Source organism: Polyodon spathula, chromosome 2 (genome assembly GCF_017654505.1).
Source record: "Polyodon spathula isolate WHYD16114869_AA chromosome 2, ASM1765450v1, whole genome shotgun sequence".
Lineage (NCBI taxonomy): Eukaryota > Metazoa > Chordata > Actinopteri > Acipenseriformes > Polyodontidae > Polyodon > Polyodon spathula.
The window spans coordinates 12294066-12315766 of NC_054535.1; the positions used below are offsets into that span (position 1 = coordinate 12294066).

Sequence of the window (21701 nt, forward strand, 5' to 3'; positions counted from 1 at the left end):
ACTCGTGACTCGGACTCGAGTTGCGAAGTCCAGGACTCGTGACTCGGATTCGAGACTCGAAGTCAAGGACTCGTGACTCGGACTCGAGACTCAAAGTCAAGGACTCGTGACTCGGACTCGGGACTCGGACTCGAGACTCAAAGTCAAGGACTCGGGACTCGTGACTCGGGACTCGGGACTCGGGACTCGGGACTCGAAGTCAAGAACTCATGACTCAGACTCGGGACTCGGATTCGAGACTCGAAGTCAACGACTCGTGACTTGGACTCGACTTGAAGTCAAGGACTCGTAACTCGGACTTGGAACTCGAAGTCAAGGACTCATAACTCGAACTCAGGACTTGGACTCGAGACTCGAAGTCAAGGACTCGGGACTCGTGACTCGGGACTCGAAGTCAAGAACTCTTGACTCGGACTCGGGACTCGGATTCTCGACTCGAAGTCAAGGACTCGTAACTCGGACTTGGAACTCGAAGTCAAGGACTCATAACTCGAACTCAGGACTTGGACTCGAGACTCGAAGACAAGGACTCGGGACTCGGACTTGGGACTCAAAGACAAGGACTCATGACTCGGACTCGGGACTCAAAGTCAAGGATTCGTGACTTGGACTCGGGACTCGAAGTCAAGGGTTCATGACTCGGACTCGGGACTCGGACTCGAGACTCAAAGTCAAGGACTCATGACTCGGACTCGGGACTTGAAGTCAAGGACTTGGGACTCGGACTCGGGACTCGAAGTCAAGGACTTGTGACTCGGACTCGGGACTCGAAGTCAAGGACTCATGACTCGGACTTGGGACTCAAAGTCAGGGACTCGTGACTCGGACTTGGACTCGAATGATAGTGACCCAGACTCTGATGACTCAGACTCAACTACAAGTCTGCTAAATGCATAGGTTGAATCAACATTACCAATTTACTGTGTACTTTTTATACTTTTATAGGGATTTGAATAATTATTATATTCTTAAGGGTTAACATTTTACCTTCTACCACTAGTGGACCTTTTTTTCTAGTTACTGAGTCTGATAAAACAATATACTGTAAGACTAGTAGACAGACAATTTATTGACAATTGTTATAAGATTTGAATGTTTTTGAAAATATGATTTTAAGAAATTCTTTATTTCCAAATTGAGGATGTTACCAGAATAAAGTATTAATTGAACAGGTTGTTATGAAGTGAAATATTAACTGGAAGTTGACTTTTTCTTTGTTAACATGCTAATTATTTTAACTTTGTCTTAATTACACCATTAGCAACCCAAATGTATTAATTGTAGATTAGAAGTGGGCTTCAAAGCAGAACTTGCATATGGAGAGTCTCAGCCAAACTCAGGAGAATAGGAACCAGGGTTATTCTAATACTAAGCAGCAGCTGTTCATGCACAACAGCTGTAACCTATAAAAGCTCAATCTTGTCCAGTTCATGGTAAATTTGCCAAAAAAAGGTAGTTGGCGCATTTTCAGAAAGAGAAAATTGTCCCAAGAAAGGAATTATATCTGAACTAATCTATGTGTGTCTGAAGAACATTAACAAGGAAACACAGTATGGCTGGCTTTTGTTTATAATAATAATAGCTCTGGATGTGTTTATATGGCAGGCACCTCAGCAATGACTCATATGTCACACATTGTGGGAAGGCTGCTCTTATTATTTGGAGTCTGTAAATAATTGTTGGCTCTGTAGCTCCTATTTTAACTCATTAGCTTTTCCTTACAGCTGCATCATTCCTTCAACAAGAGCTATCATTGCACAGATTTTTCAGACCTTTTTAGGTGCATACATGCAGTCATGGATATTGACTTTCCCCTCTCAGTTTTGCCAGCCTGTTGCAAACATTTTTAAAGGTTGATGAACCAGAACATTGTCCTCTATAGCGAAACGACTAATTTTGTTTTGGCTTGCTTACATGTATACACCTGGGGTTCTACGGAAGAGTGTCACGCTGCTTTTTCAGCTGAGACTACCTGAAGCTTACAATTCTCACAACTATCAAAAGTGTAAATGAACAAGCACACAGAACAGTCCTGCATGTAGTTCAAGTTTAAATGATGCGATTAGACATATGCTCTTTTTAAACTAAGAGTCTGCAGCAGCGTATGAAGCATTCAAAACGTTAAGTACTGTTTGTATTACTTTTATTTGAATACTCTGCATTTTGATATGCATTTTTAATTCCATGTGCAGTTGTCATTGTATTGTATTTTATAGTTGTGTTGTGTTCATGAAGAATCACTGCGATGTGAAACGCTTAAGATTTTCCCCATTCTTTACACATTTTTAGACAATACAGAACAGGTACGCTCTTAATTACTTGCTTCTACAATGGTTTTCACGTTGTAAGAGGAGTTGCAAAGTTTTTGGGGGATTAGCAATTGCCCAAGTGCAAGGTAAATTCCTTACATTTCATTATAATGTTTGTGCCCGCTTAGTATTCTAGGTCCCCACCCAATTCCATGCTCTTTTCTGCATTTGAATACATTTCAATATCAGCTAAATGGATTAATGATGGCAAAGTGCTGATTTGATAGCGAGTGGAGAATGGTGGCTGAAAACCATTCTTTGCATACACTGCATTTTTAATGACAGTCCCACTTTATGCCAGATGAAAACAGTTTTTGGCATCAATATGGGTGTTTTGCAGCTGCAAATCACTTTGCACGTATCCTTACATTGGCTCCATAGAATGTTGGCTGGCTTGAATAGGGCCTGGCTGCAAATGCTAATGCTATTGATTTTCTGCCAGTCCATCCCAGAGAAAGCATTTTAGACCATTGTCTGGGCTGGCCAGAGAACAGATCTGCACCTTCCTAATTGAAATGCAGCCAAGGCAACCACTTTAAGCTGCCATCACATTGATACTGTACCATCAAGTTCAGTGTGCCATGCCATGCACAGCTGAGGGCTGGAAAATATCTATATCTCTCGACTGAGCTTGGATGGCATTCTTGTTGTAAAAGATGATTGAGCCAAATGCCAGTATTTAAATAACTACACCAGTTAGATGAATCGCTCTAGTTCACCCCCAAGAGCCCTCCATTGCTTGGATATTAAGTGATTGAGCTGGAAGCTGTGTGTTCTCATTAGGCCTAAAATAAAATTATTTTTGGATTCTGTTACTTAACAAAATTCACTTGGGACAGTTGGTACAGCCTTTGACAAATTGTCTTAAGTCTTTTGCTGGTGCAGCTGTTGTGCCTTATTTGCTCCATGTCTTGCACAGTAAGTGCATACGTCTGGCCTATCCAGCTTTGAGGAGTAGTAAGCAATCGCCACTTTGGAGAGACAGACGCATTTCCACTTCCCATAAAGAACGTGACCAGAAGGTACAAAAGCAGCTCCACAGGTGTACTCTGCCTCAGAAAGGACACTGTCTCCAGGCGTGCTGTACGACGATTCTTAAAAGTTTAAAGCAAATTAATGTATACAAAACTGGTATCTGACCGACTCTTTTTTCACAAAAAATAAAAATAAAAAATCTAAATGACTATATATTTGAAATTGAAGATAGACAGGATTGGTTTCAGTGCATTAAAACCCATTTCTGGAGTCAGGTGACTCCATGTCCCTTGCTTCCTATTTTTTGGATACATCTGCAGAAGCTTCCTTGCATGTGCAAGTTTTCATTTTATGGAAAACTGACAATGCAGTGTCATGGTCAGCTAGAGACGCAATAGAAAACTGGTTGATTTGCAGTAGGATTAATTGTGACATGTGCCAAAGAGTTGGTCATCCTTCCTGTATACAACTTAGATGTAAATACATTTATAAAACAATGTATATATGTAGAATTTGTGTTCTGAAATTAGCATAAGGTATGCAACAAATAATAGATGTAGGTGTAGTGCATAAAATGGAGAAGCTACCAAAAGTTTTGTTTTTATATTACTTAAAGTTATTGGCTATTAGAGCATATAGACGTCTAAAACCCTACATGAGGTTACAATTGGATTTTGTTCTCCACATAGACAGAATATAAAATAGTAATATCGTGTGCAGGTGAACAAAGTGATGTATTCTATACATGTTTAGACATCTGCACGTCACTCATTTCACAATACATCCATCTTCCTTAATACTGTAATAATAATAATAATAATAAAATAATAATAATACAAACAATATTGTAGCGCGGCGGACCTTGAAAAAAACACAGGAGCGCATTTTAATAAAACCTTTATTTATTTTCCTAGGCATGCTGTGCTGTTTCACACACTGCTATACACAGCAAGAAAACGGCCTTAAAAATTGAAATAAACAATCTCAAAGCTATTAGTTTTAATGATTTTTTATATAAACGTTAAATGCTTTCAAGGAAATTCATGGTTAAGTTCATTTTAATATAAGCATTTCTCAGGTATTTAATTCTGTTGTCTGTGTGGCATGCTGTGGGGATTGGGTTGGTAACACTGATTCCAGAACTTCAAAGCTTGTAGATAAGGCACAGGCCACAAACTGTGTTAACTGTTGACTCAAAACAAGGATTTTCGTTCTCTTCTCTGGGTTCTCTCTGGACTCTCTCTGGGCAGTGAAGAGAGAGTCCAGAGAGAACCCTCATCGTTCTCAAGTCATCAAACTCTGAAGTTCTTCAACGAAGACGCAATGATGTAATCCCAGAGAAGATAGGCTCCCTCCGGAACGACGAAAGCTTTTGCTTATAGACTTCACAGAGATACTGCACTGCACTGCTGCCCAACTAACTTCTACAGAGAGGACGACCGTGTTAAGAAGACTTTGTTTTAAACATCGCACCAACAGAATAGGTATCAAACTTATATTGTGTGTTTACAAGTAACTGAACTGAAGCCTTGATATTGATATCGTCACAATACGTAATGTGCGTCTATTCAGCTAGATGCTGGAACATTGTACATTGTACATGCATGATGAACTATAAAGACTGCTTCACTAATGCAGAACCCTATGACCAGAGAGTACATCAGGGATTAATTATGAACATTTAATAATGTATTACTTTTCCTTGAATGTTTTAATTTGTTTTTTTCTTTATACATATGTTTTTAACTATGGAGCCTAACCTGTATTCTTCTTCCTTTGAGAATATGAATAATTGTTATAATAATAATTTGGATTGTTAGGTTTCTTTTTGTCTTATAACAAATATACATTTATGATTGATTTGAAATACTTAAACATACATACTATTAATTGTTACTCTCTTTTCATTGTGAATCTAGGGATAATTAAGCCAGAATCACTAGTTCTTATTGAGGTATTGTGTTTATTTTGGTTAATAATTACAATATGAGCTATAATGGGTATTTTCTTTAATGGTAATTGGTGAGGACACAGTTGTGATATAATCCCTAGATATACAACTTAAATATGCACGACAATGCCAAGACATTCAACCTGTGTATGTGAGTAATGTGCATCATGAAACAGCACAGCACGTCTAGGAAACATTTACCTTTGAGTCAGTAGCAGTGTTTTATACAAAAAAATAATCCTACTACAGCACCACAGCAAATAATAACAGCAGTACCGATACTTAAGTGTGCTACGATGACGTTTACATGAACAGCTATGTAAAAGACTGGAAAATATGATAAATTTCATTTCAATTTTTATGGAAAGGCTCTGTGAAATTATCCAAGAATGATGGAAGCTGATATATTCTAAATATAAAAAATATCTAAATTAAGTTACTTAAAATAGTATATAGTACTGATAGTTGCAGTAGGGTTACACATTTTTTAATGTAGAGTGCTATAGATAGGATTCCCCACACAAACCTGTCCAGATTGTTAAACATTGTTATAACATTTTACGATACAAGGGAAAATAATACAATTTAAAAACAAATCCGTGCAACAATGCTTTACTGGTAGTATGTGAATGAAAGAGACTATTTAAAAAAAAAAAATCTTGTAGCTTTATCTCTAACTTGGCCAGTACATAACTCACTCTGCCCTACTTGTGTATAACTTATATAGAAGAGAAAAAGTGTCAACATCTAGTATTATTAATTTTGTGAAAGCTTTGCCAGTGATGTGGGAAAATGTGGAGGTTTAAAGATGACATCATGAAAATTACTGGACCTGAAAATCATTGTTGAAAAGTTGTCTGTCAGGCGCCAAGGCTTGGAGTTCTGGTGCTCCTTAGTCAGGTTTACAGATTAAATTCAAGGGCTGGAAAATGTATTTTGAGTAATTCAGTAGCCATGGTATAGAGAAAGGTTTATTGTTTCAGAGCTGAAATGCCAATAGCAGTGCTGTGCATCAATGGGAACAATGGCTCCCACAGGACGTCTATGTTGATGCCAGGAGGCTGGTAAATTAAGCCAACAATTGCGACAAGCTACAATGTATTAAAGAAGGATAGGTACCAGCAGCAACCTGATCTACTTACATTATCGATTTATGAGGATGAGTCGCTGTTACTGTATCATGTAAACTGATCAAATAAATCCCTTTACACCAACATTTCAAGAATACTGTACAGAAGCGGTCGGACAGAATCCAGCTGTACCAATGTAATTCATAATCAATTACAAGCATTTAATCCACACACCAAAGACAATCAGTTTTTAAGTAGCAAGGCAGCAAAGTCTATTAGATGAGTCAATGTGATCAGTATTTGAAGAAACTCCAGGAACGTTTTCTTTATACATTACAACATCACATTACAGTTTATTACTTTTTTTGTGAAATGAGTGTTAATGAAAGGTAAGCGATGAATACACTGAACACAGACTGGTAAAGCTGTGCCAATGTGCACCAGTCATAACCTGCAGGGCCTTGGTGATGCACTGCTGCTCCTGGGTTATTCCCTATATGGCAGTGCCAGGCCACTCTTACTGTAGTCTGGCAACTTTTTTGCATAATACTTAAAGTTCTCCATGCTATTGAGTAAGGAATTTCAAACTTAGTAAAGAAACTGACACTTCCAACATGTGTAGGAAGGAATAAAACGTAAAAATAATAAGATACTCTAGTAAATGCATGTCGGGGATAAATATTTCACCAGAAATGAAAATTGGAAAAAAAGACAGCTATTTGGATAGTTTAATAGTTAGTTGCCTTGAACAAATGCAGAATAATGATCGCCTTCTATTCGTGTGGAAAATGTAAGTAATGAAGACTTGCTTCCTTGGCTTCACTGTACAATTATCTGCTAACAATGACAATCAACATTTTTTTTTTTTCCCTGCTTTATTTTGCGCTTGGATTTAAGTCAAAGAAGCTATTAGACTCACAGTAATCTGTAGCATTTGTTAGGGTCCAGGTTGGTGGTCCATGTTACCCTTACAAGAACCCTTTAACACAACTCCCCTGAAAACACTAATCCGAACAAAGAGATTCTGCTCCACATACAAACTAATATATACAACTCATCCAAACCACAGACCCTTGTGAGTTTAATGACTTTTCTGTGCCTGTGTCAGTCATTCTGCCTGCCCATCGAATATATTTATAAACATAGATTTAAAAAAACAAAACAAACAAAACATTTGACCTTTATTGGTTTAAGACTGTTTATTGCCATAACTTCATATCTTGGATTCAAACCCAGCAGCACACTGAGATTTTGCCACCAGCCGCTTTTATACACTCCAGTTTACAATTAAAATCAGGTAAGACAGTGCATCATTTCAGCTAATTTTAAAAATCATCTGGATAAATTTTAGAACACATTCATTGAGCCCAAAGATGAAATTAGAGTGCAGTTAGAATTTATAATGACATTAATTTCCATTTAGAAGGAAACAAAACAGCTTGACTGCTGAAAAAGTGTTTTGTTTGGCAAACATGGATGCTTAACCAGCTGTCTTAATGGAAATGGAGGGAACAAAACCTAAAACCAAAGTATGAAATATACAGGATGTGCCAGATTGATTTTATTTTGTTTGAATGTATTTCAATTTAAGTCATTCCTGTTGGCCAATATTACTTTATCTCCAACATGGTATAATCCTGGTCAATAGACACATGACTGAAAGGGACACCCAGAGTTATACATTTACACCCCACCCCTATCCCCATCCCCCTTTTCTTTAAGTGCAGCGGGGCATATGGATCGATCCAAGTTCATTCTTGGCTGTTCGTTTTTTCTTCTTTGGAATAACGTGTTAGTACATATGGGACAAGCTGAAAACTGAATCCATATGTATACATCCCTTTACCACCCACAAAATTAGTTTGGTTGTGTCAACTCATTGTGACTTGCAAACTCCATCCCTCTGCTGTTTGACATTCTGTCAATTGGACAAGCCACCCCAGAGACTGCAAGTACTAAGAGGCCAAGGTCACGCTTGCTGCCCAAGGTTGTTTCTGGTTAGCTTGCTGCTGGAGACCAAGAATTTGTAAGTCTTTAGTTAATGCCTTTGATAACAAGATAACAAAAATCGGTAATATCGAAGTCTAGTACATGCAATGGTACACTAAATATAGTAGAATGTGCATAATATATTAAACAGTAGATTAAATACAGTGGAAAGTAGGTAATGCATGAAATAGTACACTAAATATAGTGGAAAATGCATAATACATGAAACAGTACATTATAGATTTTAACAGATATTTACATAAGATGAAAAGCAATAATTCACTAGAACTTAGCTTTGCTTCATTACATGGAGAAAAACAAGGTCGTGTTTTATTGTTTTACTATATTCCATATCAGCGACCTCAAAACCGAAGTATTTCTATCCTTCACTGCGCAGGCTAGCCAATCTGGAAGTAATTTCATATTCTCTGCGTGTAGATGAACATCTAAAAGTATTAAGTACGGTGGCATGCTGCACGTTGAATTATTTTGCGATGTGTTTTGATTTTGAGAGGAAATCGGTGAAGAAACGAGAGTAAAGCATATGAGAGAGGGTACGCAGGTTGTGGATTTTATTGTTATTCTTGATTGTAGCTATTGAATGTTTAAAATACAATTGGTACTCGGGTTCTTAGAAAAAGAAAAACGCAGATTAATGGAATAAAATGGTAGAATAATACTTTAATGTGTCGTGATTATCCCACGATATAGCCATATGGAAATTGTTACTGTTCGATGTCGATACCATATCAAAATATATCGATATTGGTGCCCACCCCTAGAGGGCATGAATAGCTATGTATGTGTAATTAAATGGTAACCAAATGGTTGTAACTGCTGTACAGACCATTTCTATGTAATTACACACTCATTGCTCCAGTAGTGACCATTTAAACAATCCTTTTTTTTTTAATGTGTGGTTATTAATGCACTATAGTCTAGAGTGTTACTACAGTACATGCATTTATAATGCCAACACCACCAGTAACCATCCCAATTAAACTGATACTGTTTACATGTACTTTGCCTATAATGCTCAACCTCTATATTCAGTACATTCAGAAATTCTTCTACAGTGTGTAAAAGGTTGCACACATTGTCACAAACCACCTGATAATTACAGTGATTAAATACAAATATTAACTTTTTCTGAATATGAGTATGTGTTGGCTCAAAAGCTAGTCAAAAGAAATGTGTTTACGTGATTAGCTTTCATCTTGTTTTCCCAAAAAAACTATATACTCCATAACTATGAACAAAGAAAGTGCCGTAAAATACTAAAAATCACCAATAGATCTTGGCTTTCAAAAGCTTTTAGAAATGTAAATGTCATCGTAGAATATTATATATATAATATATATATATATATATATATATATATATATATATATATATATATATATATATTCATATGTCTGTAGTTTTACTGTACTTACAATAACATTAGTTAGAGTGGAAATGTGGTGAATAAAGAGTGCTTTGATGTTTTCTGTGTGGTTATTGTTAAAATGATCCTTACTTGAAATAAAAGAACTTCATAATTCAATAGGGATACACTGTGGGTCATTTGGCCCCCAATCAGATGGAGGGAATTTCATAAACCCAATTACTATATCATCAAAACTCGAAAACTGTTTATTTTTGTGTGTCATTGTGTGGTTTGAGTCATCAGAACTTAACCCCCCCACCCTCCTTTGTTTTTTATAGGTTATATTGATCCTGACCAAGTATTACCATGCAGACACTGCAAAGGTTCTGGAAAGTTCCATTTGGAGGTAAGCTAACTGTTATGTCAGGTCTCATATTCAGTTGGCTTGATATTTCAAAACTATTATTTGTCTTTCAAAAACCTTACATAAAACACTTGCTTAACCTATTTTTGCATGTAACAAAGACTAAATTACTAAGCCAGTAAGGTTTCAAACATACAAAAAGGTTTTAAAAGACAACATATTTCCCTGTAGTTGTGTTTGGGGCATGCACTGTGTGTGTGTGTGTGTGTGTGTGTGTGTGTGTGTGTGTGTGTGTGTGTGTGTGTGTGTGTGTGTGTGTGTGTATATATATATATATATATATATATATATATATATATATATATATATATGATATATATATTATATTAGTCATTAAGGTAAATCCCTTAGGGAACTACTTTTGATCAGTACACTGGTTTTGTATAGTTACCTCACTGTAGAAATGAATATTATTATATCAGCAGCACAGTGTCTGACATAATATTTCATCATAATATATTATAATTATAATAATAATATTATTATTATATCTTCAAATATTATTATTCGGCTTCCCAGTGCCTAAGTGAAAATTGTGATGTTTTATAAAACAAGATGTCCCCCAGTTATAAGTTTACATTTGAAATTTAAACCAGCATCAGTTGACAAACGATTTACTTGACTAACTCTAAACTTCACAAGCATCTTCCCTGATACTGTATCAATACACTTGACTTTTAAAAAATTGTGTTGACCAGAAACAAAAATGGCCGTTTGATGCATTTTTTTAGAAACCTTTCGAAATTTTCTTCTTGGGAACCGGTGAAGCGATTGATCTGACACTTGGCATGTATCATCAGCATCCAAACCCACATCAATTTTACAAAGCAGATGTTTCTGCGATAAATTTTAATGTTGAAACGGCTGCCATAAACTTTAACGAAACGTACCCTTAACAGCAAACTGCTGCTATTTAAACATCGTTTGGACAACAAACTCCAAACTCAGTAGTTATTGTCCCAGTAACAATGGAATACAAATATGTCAAAATGGTTATGTTTTATAAAACAAGATGGCCACCAGGTGTACGTTTACGCCCGAAATTTAAGACTGCCTCAGTTGACAAACGGTTTACTTGACTAACTCGAAACTTCACAAGCATCATCTTTGACACTTTAATAATACAACTGACTTTTAACAAACTGGTGTTAAACTGGTGTTAACTGGTATTAAATGACCTTGTGACGCATTTCTTCTTGAAACCTCCCGAAACGTTCTTCTTTGACACCGTTGAAGTGATTGGTCTGACACTTGGCAGATATTATCAGCATCCAAACCTGCTTGCAAAGCAGAAGTTGCTGTGATACAATTCAACAGTAAAATGACTTTCGCAAATTTCACCAAAACGTGCCCTTAACAGCAGACTGCTTTTATTTGAAAACTGTCTGACCAACAGACTCCAAACTTGGTAGGCATCGTTCTGGTGACAGCGGAATGTAAATATGTTAAAATGGTTATGTTTCGTGAAACAATATGGCTGCCACGCCTACATTTTCTTGTTATATTGAAAACTGCTTCAGTTTAAAAATGGTGAAATTGGTTAACTCCAAACTTGAAAAACATTGTGCCTGTGTCGGTAAAACTTACATTTTCAAAAATGCTATTTGTGCGTTAAACAAGATGGCTGCCTGATGCATTTTTGAAAAAAAAAAAAAAAAAACTTTCAAAATCTTCTTCTGTGGAACTATTGAAGTTGCTGATTTTAAACTTGGCACATTGAGAACTAAACATGCTTAGATGGGTACTGATACTGGGGCTTGGGAGCAGTAAAACTGCCTGGCAAGTCTAGTTATTATTATTATTATTATTATTATTATTATTATTATTATTATTATTGGAAATCATCTATATATATTGTACTCTGAAGAAACTCAACAAAAGTTGAACTGATAGTGTTACAAACCCATAGAAGAATGCCATAACTCAAGCAGTTTTAGTGTTGAAGGATACAGCAGGAAAAGGGCAAATACATCTGTCTAGAGAGCTATGCAAAAGCAGCTTGATTTACAGCTGCTGTTCATTGAGCAGGGAAGTCACTTTAACAGAGATCTATCGGAGGTAATCTTAGGAGAACCTTTCTATTTCTGAAAGTCTCCTTAAAATAAACCAGAGCGAATGCCAACTAATCAGTTTTGTAAGCCATCTAAAGAAGGTTCTTAGCAACTTTGGCACTCAGCAATGTCTCCACTAGTTTTGACATAGTGATATATTTATTTAAAACATAAAAGATGTATGGCTACATTAGCAGCATATATTTCCCCATTATATAATGGAAAACATTGCAATAAGGTGCAATAAGGTACTCTACAATTCCAGACCTCCATTTTTATACAAACAGAACATAGTTGTAGTAGCACACTGTGTCTCCTCCCCCCTCCCATACTTCCTTATATTACAGTATATACTGTAGGCTGTTGTGTTACTAAAATAATCAAATTAAATAATTGTTATTATATATTTCTTAAGATAATTTTAGTTTGTACACAACGAAAAAAGATGAATCTCCTTAATGGAGGTTTGTGTTACTCCTTTATTATTAAGATGAAATTATTACTATATGAAGATTAAGAGCCACCAGCTGCAGAAACTGCATAGATATAGTTGATATTTATTTACTTTTAATTTAATGGCACTTTAGGTTTAGTGCCCTGTAACAGGAGGATTTGTTACGTGTGTGTGTCGCCACTGGATAATAAAACAACAACTACAACAACCCTCTCTACACTTGGTTAGGATCAACGTCTCCTAAACTAACCTATGACTCTGAGTCGTTGTGACGGTCCTGGCTGAGCATCCTTCACAGGCACTGTCTCCCAGTTGAAGGGTTCCGTAGTAGTTTTCCTGTGGAGCAGACGCTGTCCGCTTAGCAACGCTCCTCCTGTTGTGGTCCCAGCTGCTTCCCTAAAGGCACACATGCACTCTAAGAAACAACAACAGCCTCTCCCTGTCACATGCCCATTTAACTAAATGCATTGTAAACACCTTATTAAATACAGACTGAGCACCTTTTTTTTATTGCAGCCTGTTCCTGCAGGGGTTAGATACTAAACTGTCAGTGTGGGTGATAATATGTATTACTTCAGTAGCCTAATGGTAGCCTAATAGCTTTGCATGCAATTCTCAAATCGTGTGTGCATGAAATGCGTTTTACTTATACCATGTAGTGAAGAAATAACCACTGGGACCATCCCGACACTCCTGAGCTCTGTACTGTGTGTTTTTCCAGTGTAGTAAATGCACTGTATGTGCAGCAGTTTAGGGACTATGTTACAGTTAATCCATACTTCCCCTCTTTTAATGTAGGATTGTAAACATTACTTCTGATGTTAATAAAATAGAGGTCTAGCCTGCTCCTATCCTAACCAGGTCACATTCAATATGAACATTCTTTAAAGTTGCAGTGACCCATAGCCAGATTGCTGTCTGCTGAAAATAATACAGCACAGAATGACCAGAGCAGACCAAAATACATATGATTGAGGTCAATGGACTATGTGCTCTTTTATTATTAACTGCAACTTGCATGTTGCTGCTCCCAATTGGCCCACAGTCCTGAAGCTACCTGGCAGATCTGGTATTAAATAAAGAGAACTACTCTGCAAGGGGGTTGAAATGTCGCTCAGACATGTGTGGACAAATATGATGTGAATGACAAATATATGAATTGATGATGCCTGCAAGGAAAGTGAGATAAAGGAGGCAGATGGGTTATAATGATAGTTTACTATTAATTAAGGAGAAAGATGCACTCCTCTTTGGGGGCTGTCCCTCCTGTCAACCCTAAAAGATTAGGGTTAAGGCTTTTTTTTCAATGAATACTGTACCTGACAATCTTCCCTTCATAGAAAATAATAATTCAAAGTCAAATTTCTTTGAGCTGAAAATTAGTAACTGTTAATAGGAATTACAGTAATCCGTTGCATATCCGACTGCGAAGGGACCAGAGTAAGGGCAGCTATGTAAAAAGTCGGATGAGTGAATCCTGTTTTAAATACCATTATACACAGCTATAACAATTGCTATATTCACACAATTATTGTTTTGAGATTCAGCTTTTATTAGGGCGCTCTCCTAAATCCCTTGTTTTGAACGATACAGGTTATTAATATGTGACAGAGTAGCTGTCTACCATGTGGGTGCGCGCATTCACTGCTGAGTGACAGGCAGGAGATCGAGACGGAGGTTGCAGTTGACACGCCCCGCAGGCGAACAGGATTTATTTACATATCAACACACTGAACAGCTCACGTGACACTACCAGCAATGGCAGCGCACGGAGCACATACAACACAGTGTATGAAAACTTAGTTGGGATCTACAATCTTTGAACTAGTCTTCTCTGTTCAATGATAAACTGACATGGCTGACAAGGTTTATCATGGCAGATAAACATTTAGAGCGGATATGTGATGGGCGGATATATGACGGATTACTGTATTGGCACCCTTTCAACATTTGAGGAGCGCACTGCATAGTATTGGATCACTAGAATCGACTCACTAGCATTACCTACCTACAGTACAGTGGGTAACATAGTTGTTTCAGTGATTAGCTTCGTTCCATTGGCAATCCAGAGTAAACCACTTGCTAAGTATGAATGGTGTATGTAATAACTATGGGTGAGCCCTCACACACATAGCTTTCTTGTTGTTTCTGGTTAGAATGCAATTTCCTTTATAATGGATTTCAGCCCGTGAACTAGTGACCCAGGAGCCGGTTTGCTTCCTACTGAGGCTTTTGACACCTAGGTAATAAATAGAAAAAGAAGCACACACCATTTAAAAAGCAATATAGTGACCCCTGGACCTCTTGAATGGTTGCTTCCAATAATAAGCTTCCCCAGAGAGAGCCTGTGAGCTGCTGCATGCCCACAGCAGGGGGCTCATTCCAAACTGAGAGTGCTCTCTCACTGTGCTGGCAGTCAACAAGGAGACTGCAGAGTCTGTGGTGTAAAGATAATGTGTCCAATTTTAATAGGGTTTATTTTCTCCAAATGGCAATTTGGAGCATTTCTTTTGTAAAAGTAGGTATGTGCCATGATGTTAAAAAAAACCCCAAAACAATCAAACAAACAAACAAAAAAAACCTACAGAAAAACATTTACAGATAAGGCATCTTCAGCAAAATGGCATGCCTAATTACGTTAGAGTCTAATTGTTCGTTTCTGCAGTAACAATTATGTCTAATCTGCCTTCCCAGCACATGCATCAGATGATAATGGTAATAGTTAATAACAAACAAAATCTTTCCTTTCCCATACCACATTAAATGTTTTATGGCCTTCTAAATACTTAAGAAGAATTGCATTGAGAAGTGACAACAGATTAATTGTACCTCTGACAAAAATGACAGACATGAGACTTGGTCAGTGACTTCCTCTGGTCGACTAACAAAAGCATGTTGTGGACCTGCAATAAAGCTGCTGATGCTGTAGTGAATCGAGTTGAGAGGAGGATCTTGCAAGTTGAGAGAGAAGGGAAGCATGAACAGCAGTTTCATCTCCCAGCCCTTTGGCATCAGTTTCAGCAGCATCTCCTTTGTTCTATTCCAATTTAGTCACATATATTTGCCAGTGCAACTCTGTGGCTGGTTTCATTTACAATGTTCTTTAAAGAAAGTGAAGTGCATGTTATGGGTCCTGACAATATTACACTTAAGCAATAAGATGCCAATGTTGAGTACAAAATGGACCATTGTACCACTCTGGAATTAAAACCAAAAGTAAAGTGAGAAAATAAAAGCTGGGTGAAGAAGCTAAAGAGATCCAACCAGCGTGCTATTGTCAAACAGCAGAAATGCTTGGAATGCTGGTTGACCAATCCTAGTGATCTTTTCACCCAATCCATTTTATATTATCCTTCTTAATATGTAATCTTTAGAGTCTGTGACCTAATCTAGGTTTATGGAAAAGCTGATCTTTTAACTTTAAATTTAGAAACAAAAGCAGTGGAAAACCAATTCAAGTTTAGTACTGTTATTTCAAAGTACTCTAAAGCTAATACATTATTAAACCTTACAGGGAATGTAGCGTTTTTACCATAGGGATGCACCACGTCATGCACAGTGGCTATAATGTCACACTATTGATCTTGTGCATTGCTTTATCTTCATATTGTCCTGATTGATGAAATCATGGGGGATCACATGATTGTACAAACACAGTGAATGTTGTTTTGAAAGACTTGGTGCTTTCAAAGAGGTGGGATGCAGTAAAAAATGTATTCAAGAGTGCAAAATGTAATCAGGTCAAAAAACAATGCATAAGTTAAACAAGTCATAAGAGGTTGTTGGAATATACTTCAAATATTTTAGTTCAGGGACAGAAATCTAAGTTTCAACTCAAGTAATCATTTATCCATTTGCAAAAGAAGCGAATTGCCACCTGGAACAAGTTTCACATTTCCTACAATCTTTCTGGAATCAGTAACAGAGCCACATAAACTGCACACAGCTGGGGCAAAAAAAAAACAGTTACCCAGGATGTACAAGCTCTGTCTGAGAAAACTGTGAAGGTTTTCAAAGTTCAGAAATGAATATCCTGCTATGCGGCACCCAGACAAGCTCAGTTTTCAGGTGCCTGTTCCTAACACTTCCTGTTCTTCTCCTGACCTGTGCTGAGAGTACAATAACTTTGCTCCCTTACTGGTGTTACAGCTATGAATTCATGCCCTGTCTAGTATTGTTTATGTGCAGGGCTTTTTTCTTTTTAATTGTAAAAGTGGTCTTGAAAGATGAGGTACAATGTTACTGGTCACAGTGAAGCGGTAGCTATGAACTCTTACCCCCACAGCTCTGCAAGGGGGTAAGAGTTCATAGGAACCTGTCACATGGTTTAAGACTTAATTTAGTTGTTGTGACTTGAGCCAGATTTGGACCTTGGTTCACAACTCCTGGTAGTCTAGTGAATTAGCCATAGGCATTGCCACAGCCCCTAGCACACACATTTTATCCTAACTCACTATTTCTTTATGCTGCACACAACGCAAGACCGGTAAGATTTAACACTACAGCCACGATAGGCAGGGTTGTGCATAATTCAGGAAGCTGGGACCATCAATATTAAAAACAGTCTGAGCTAAAGAAACTGGAAATTGTTCATTCCACACTAAATGTCAGCGTAACAAGGCTAGAGAAGGATTGTGGGATACTGTATAGGCTTCAGCTTATTTAGTCGTAGACAGTCGGAAATAAATTACCACATTTAATTAACCGACTGCCAGCATAGAAAAAGCAGAAATTAAGCCATTGCTTATTTATTTGAAGAAGGCTAAATTATTTATAACTACAGATTGTGAAGGTTTGTAGTATTGTGTGCTAATCCAGGGGCCCAGTTCACAAAGTGTGTTTCTATATTTCTATATATTACATATTTGTGAAACTGTTGGTCACTGAAGTCAGTCTCTTATGTATGCTGTTATGCTTAATGGCTGAGCTATAAGAAAGTCAAGTAGACAAATATTTTTCCTAAGGTCTTTACTAGTATCCCACTTTAAACATCAAATAACTGCAGGATATATTGTAAATGAGTGTCAGATGATGTGTGATTGCTGTCCCCAGGGAGCCTCGTGACAATGTAAGCTTACGTCTCAGGAGGCTTTCCCACTCTGGCCAGAAGATTTTTCACAACAGGAATTAATCGATGAAGCATATCCTTTTCAATCACAATATTTTGGCAGGTAGTGTCTGAATGGGCCAAAACACACATGAAAAAAGGCTTTGGGTTAATGAAAAAATGTAGTTTACCCTACCTAAAATGCTGTTTAAATTCTAAAATTAAATTAACAATAATGGGATAATTCCATTAATCTTTCCTATTGTGCAGTTCCATTTGCTATATAGATCTCAAATGTGCCGTTTTGGAGGGAATTTTTTTTTATTATTATTTTAAAACAATATATCTGACAGTACACTAAAATACTAAAGACAATTCTATTTGAAAGTCTTGCTTTTGGGTATTCTTGCACTTATTTAGTCATTTCACCTATAAAGTGAAAGTTTCCCTACCCTTTCAATGCCTTCTTTCCTGTCACTAACAAAATGGGTGCTACCCCTATTGAATGACATATTTTACAACCAGTAACATGCTTTCACCCCTGCTGAGAGACTGCTGAGTTGAAATTACCTGGCAAGTCAAACCTTAACAGACTTTCTGAAAATAAGGCATACAAACTGAGAATGTTCTTTGACCTTGCAGTACAGTACGTGTTTGCTATAACATGTTTCTTTTGAGATGTTTCTTTTAGATATATATATATATATATATATATATAGATTATATATATATATATATATATATATATATATATATATATATATATATATAATAGCTAATGGATTCACAAGACACAGGCAAGGTTTGTAGAATTATTTTATCTGCTACAACCACTTGAAGTGTCTCTTACTCGACGGTGTCATGCATTTAAAATATTTTAAGGTAGCTGATTCAAGAACCCTAGGATTCCTTAGCTCCAACCCGGTTGACATCTGTAGTGACAGCCATGCTCATTTGTTTGTTAATTGTTGTTCTCTTTCAAAGATGAATGCGCCAAAGAACACAATAGATCCCACAGATTGTCTGGTGATGAATTTTGGTTAAGTAATACTAATCGAGGTTTTAACCTTGTGCACAGTTTATCAAACTGCTTCCCGTAAAGCTGAGGAAAAAAGAAAATTAGTTTGCAATCTTAATTACTTCCGATGACCTCACCCCTTCAGAACGTGACAATCTGTTCTGTCTTCATCCAGCACAAATAAAGATGATTTATTGCATATACCTCCAGGAAGATAATCTTTATCAAGACGGATGGAAATATGTCTTCATGCAGGGCACCACTTGGCAGGGCGAAGGCATGTGCACTCAATGTATAATGCAATCGAGTAAGACAAGTTACAGTGCATTGCAAATGATGTGAAGCGTTGCATCTGGTGCTTTTATGCTGGATTTTGTTTTCAACATTATGTTCAAGGTTGGACATTCAGGGAAGACAGATAAATGACCTTAATGTGAATGATGATCCTGCTGAAGGGCATTACATGGCTGTAATTTATGCCAAAAAACATTATTTTAGTTCTCAAATCTCAAAGACAATAGATGCCTGTCCTTCAGTTAATATCAGCCTATTTTGATTGTTTATTGATGGTCCAATATGCCTCTAATATATTGCAGTACCGTAGAATGCTACCAAAACAGGACCACTGTGCAACATGTGTTCCAAATCTGTTGTGTTGCCACTGCTGGTAAAGTTGTGGTGTGCTAAAGGTTTTATTTAGGGTAGTCATGGAAAGCATGGTGGATACATAGTAATCAAACTCCAAAAAGCCCTAACAGTTATCAGTAATAATGTGTAATGGGTTGCCAAAAGAACATTGTGCTCTATTATGCATCCAGCTGTTAACTTTCACCCAGCTGTTTAACACCTGCTTTGAGGCCGTATGTGTGTCGTGTTTGAAACACTTTAAATCTGAAAGCTGTAGAGCAGAATCTGATGGAACTACACTGAGTAGGCAGAGATCAGTGTGAGAATCCTGGAAATGTCATGCAGTGGTTTATTAGATCTTTGCCCACACAAGATGGTGACACACATTGTTCTTCTTTGAAAGTGGTAAATGTAGGGAATGGGAAAGCACCATTACATTGAACAAGAAGAAAGGAACATTTGGCATGGAACATGTGGTCAAGAAGTTGTTGTGAACAACAGTTAAGTTAAATTGAATCATTATTACTTTATAATCCAAACACGTGATTGAGTTTGAGTAGCCGCAAATGACAAACCTCTGACTATTTCCAATGTTAGAAATACAGATTAGTTGGAATGTATTTGTAATTCAGTTTAGTCAGGTGGGAAGCTGTAGCAGACATCCGTTTTGATCATATCTTAAGTATCCAGTTCAGTCAGACATTTCAAATTTAGATGATATAAGCATACTGTAATCTGTTCTTTCTGTTCCGCTCTGCTGTTCATTTGTTGATTACAGAAATTAGTACTTTATCAGTGTTACCTGTTTTTTTTATTTATTTATTTTTTTAACACTGAGTCTATCACTGTTGTTTATGCCAATGCTAGCTTAGATGCAAACTAATGACCTTTAATATGTACCCTTCTGGAGGGGAAATGGAGCGGGGGTGGTGGCTGGTGCTGTATCAAATGCATTAAAATCTTTCATAACTGATTTATAGAAAATAAAAGTCCTTGTGAAAGTGTTCTGCTGTGCTGTTCATTTTTTTAAACATATAACATAAAAATAAAATAAATTATCTGCAAAATCTACAGTCCTTGCTCTATAGACTCTGCAAGGAGAGTAAAGTAATTGATGCTGTGTGAGTGAGGTAGGTTCCTCACCTACAGCACAGCACCACCTGGTGCATGTGCAAGGATGGAAGAAACTGTACCTTACATAGTATTTTGGACCCACAATTTTATGATATCAAAGATCTTTTAACCTTAATAACTGCTCTCAATCTATTGTATGTGTAAAAAACAGAAAGCAACTACAAGTTGCAGAAATTACAGACTTCTTTCAGAAGTAATTAGGAACAGACCCATCAAGTTCTCATACAAAGTAAGCACATGCTGACTAAATACAGTTTAAACTATGTATTGATTGGAACCATCTTTTCCTGTGACCATTGGTTACATATTTTGTTGATACAGCTAGCAATAGCAGCCTAAAGGATTGAAAGGAATTGACTTCTCATTGCAAATACACTCCTCATCTATTGATCCCATCTCCTGGAATAGCTAATACATATTCACTGGTATTAAAATATATACGTGGTAACTTACAGATAATCAAGTTAGATACAGTTAGATACAGTGTATAAAAGGAATATATATATATATATATATATATATATATATATATATATTATATTATATATATCTATATATATATATATAGCTCTGGAAAAAAGAGCAAAAAATTGAGACCACTGCAAAATTATCAGTTTCTCTGGTTTTACTATTTATAGGTATGTGTTTGGATAAAATGAACATTTTTATTTTTTTCTTTAAACTACTGACAACATTTCTCCCAAATTCCAAATAAAAATATTGTCATTTAGAGCATTTATTTGCAGAAAATGACAACTGGTCAAAATAACAAAAAAGATGCAGTGTTGTCAGACCTCGAATAATGCAAAGAAAATAAGTTCAGATTCAATACTAATGTTTTAACTTAGGAAGAGTTCAGAAATCAATATTTGGTGGAATAACCCTGATTTTCAAGCACAGCTTTCATGCATCTTGGCATGCTCTCCACCAGTCTTTCACATTGATGTTGGGTGACTTTATGCCACTCCTGGCACAAAAATTCAAGCAGCTCGGCTTTGTTTGATGGCTTGTGACCATCCATCTTCCTCTTGATCACATTCCAGAGGTTTTCAATGGGGTTCAGGTCTGGAGATTGGGCTGGCCATAACAGGGTCTTGATCTGGTGGTCCTCCATCCACACCTTGAATGACCTGGCTGTGTGGCGTGGAGCATTGTCCTGCTGGAAAAACCAATCCTCAGAGTGGGGAACATTGTCAGAGCAGAAGGAAGCAAGTTTTCTTCCAGGACAACCTTGTACTTGGCTTGATTCATGCCAAGTCTGCCCGATTCCAGCCTTGCTGAAG

The 21701-nt window shown here is 37.0% G+C and overlaps 1 protein-coding gene across 2 annotated transcripts in view; it reads left to right on the plus strand.

Moving 5' to 3' along the window:
* The window catches only part of sorcs2 (sortilin-related VPS10 domain containing receptor 2), a 281183-nt gene that overhangs the window by 70243 nt on the left and 189239 nt on the right, over positions 1 to 21701 (plus strand). For both annotated transcript variants that reach the window (XM_041276668.1, XM_041276678.1), the window contains exon 2: positions 10002 to 10069. In XM_041276668.1, coding sequence (XP_041132602.1) covers positions 10002 to 10069 — 68 coding nt within the window. The remainder of the gene's footprint in view (positions 1 to 10001; positions 10070 to 21701) is intronic.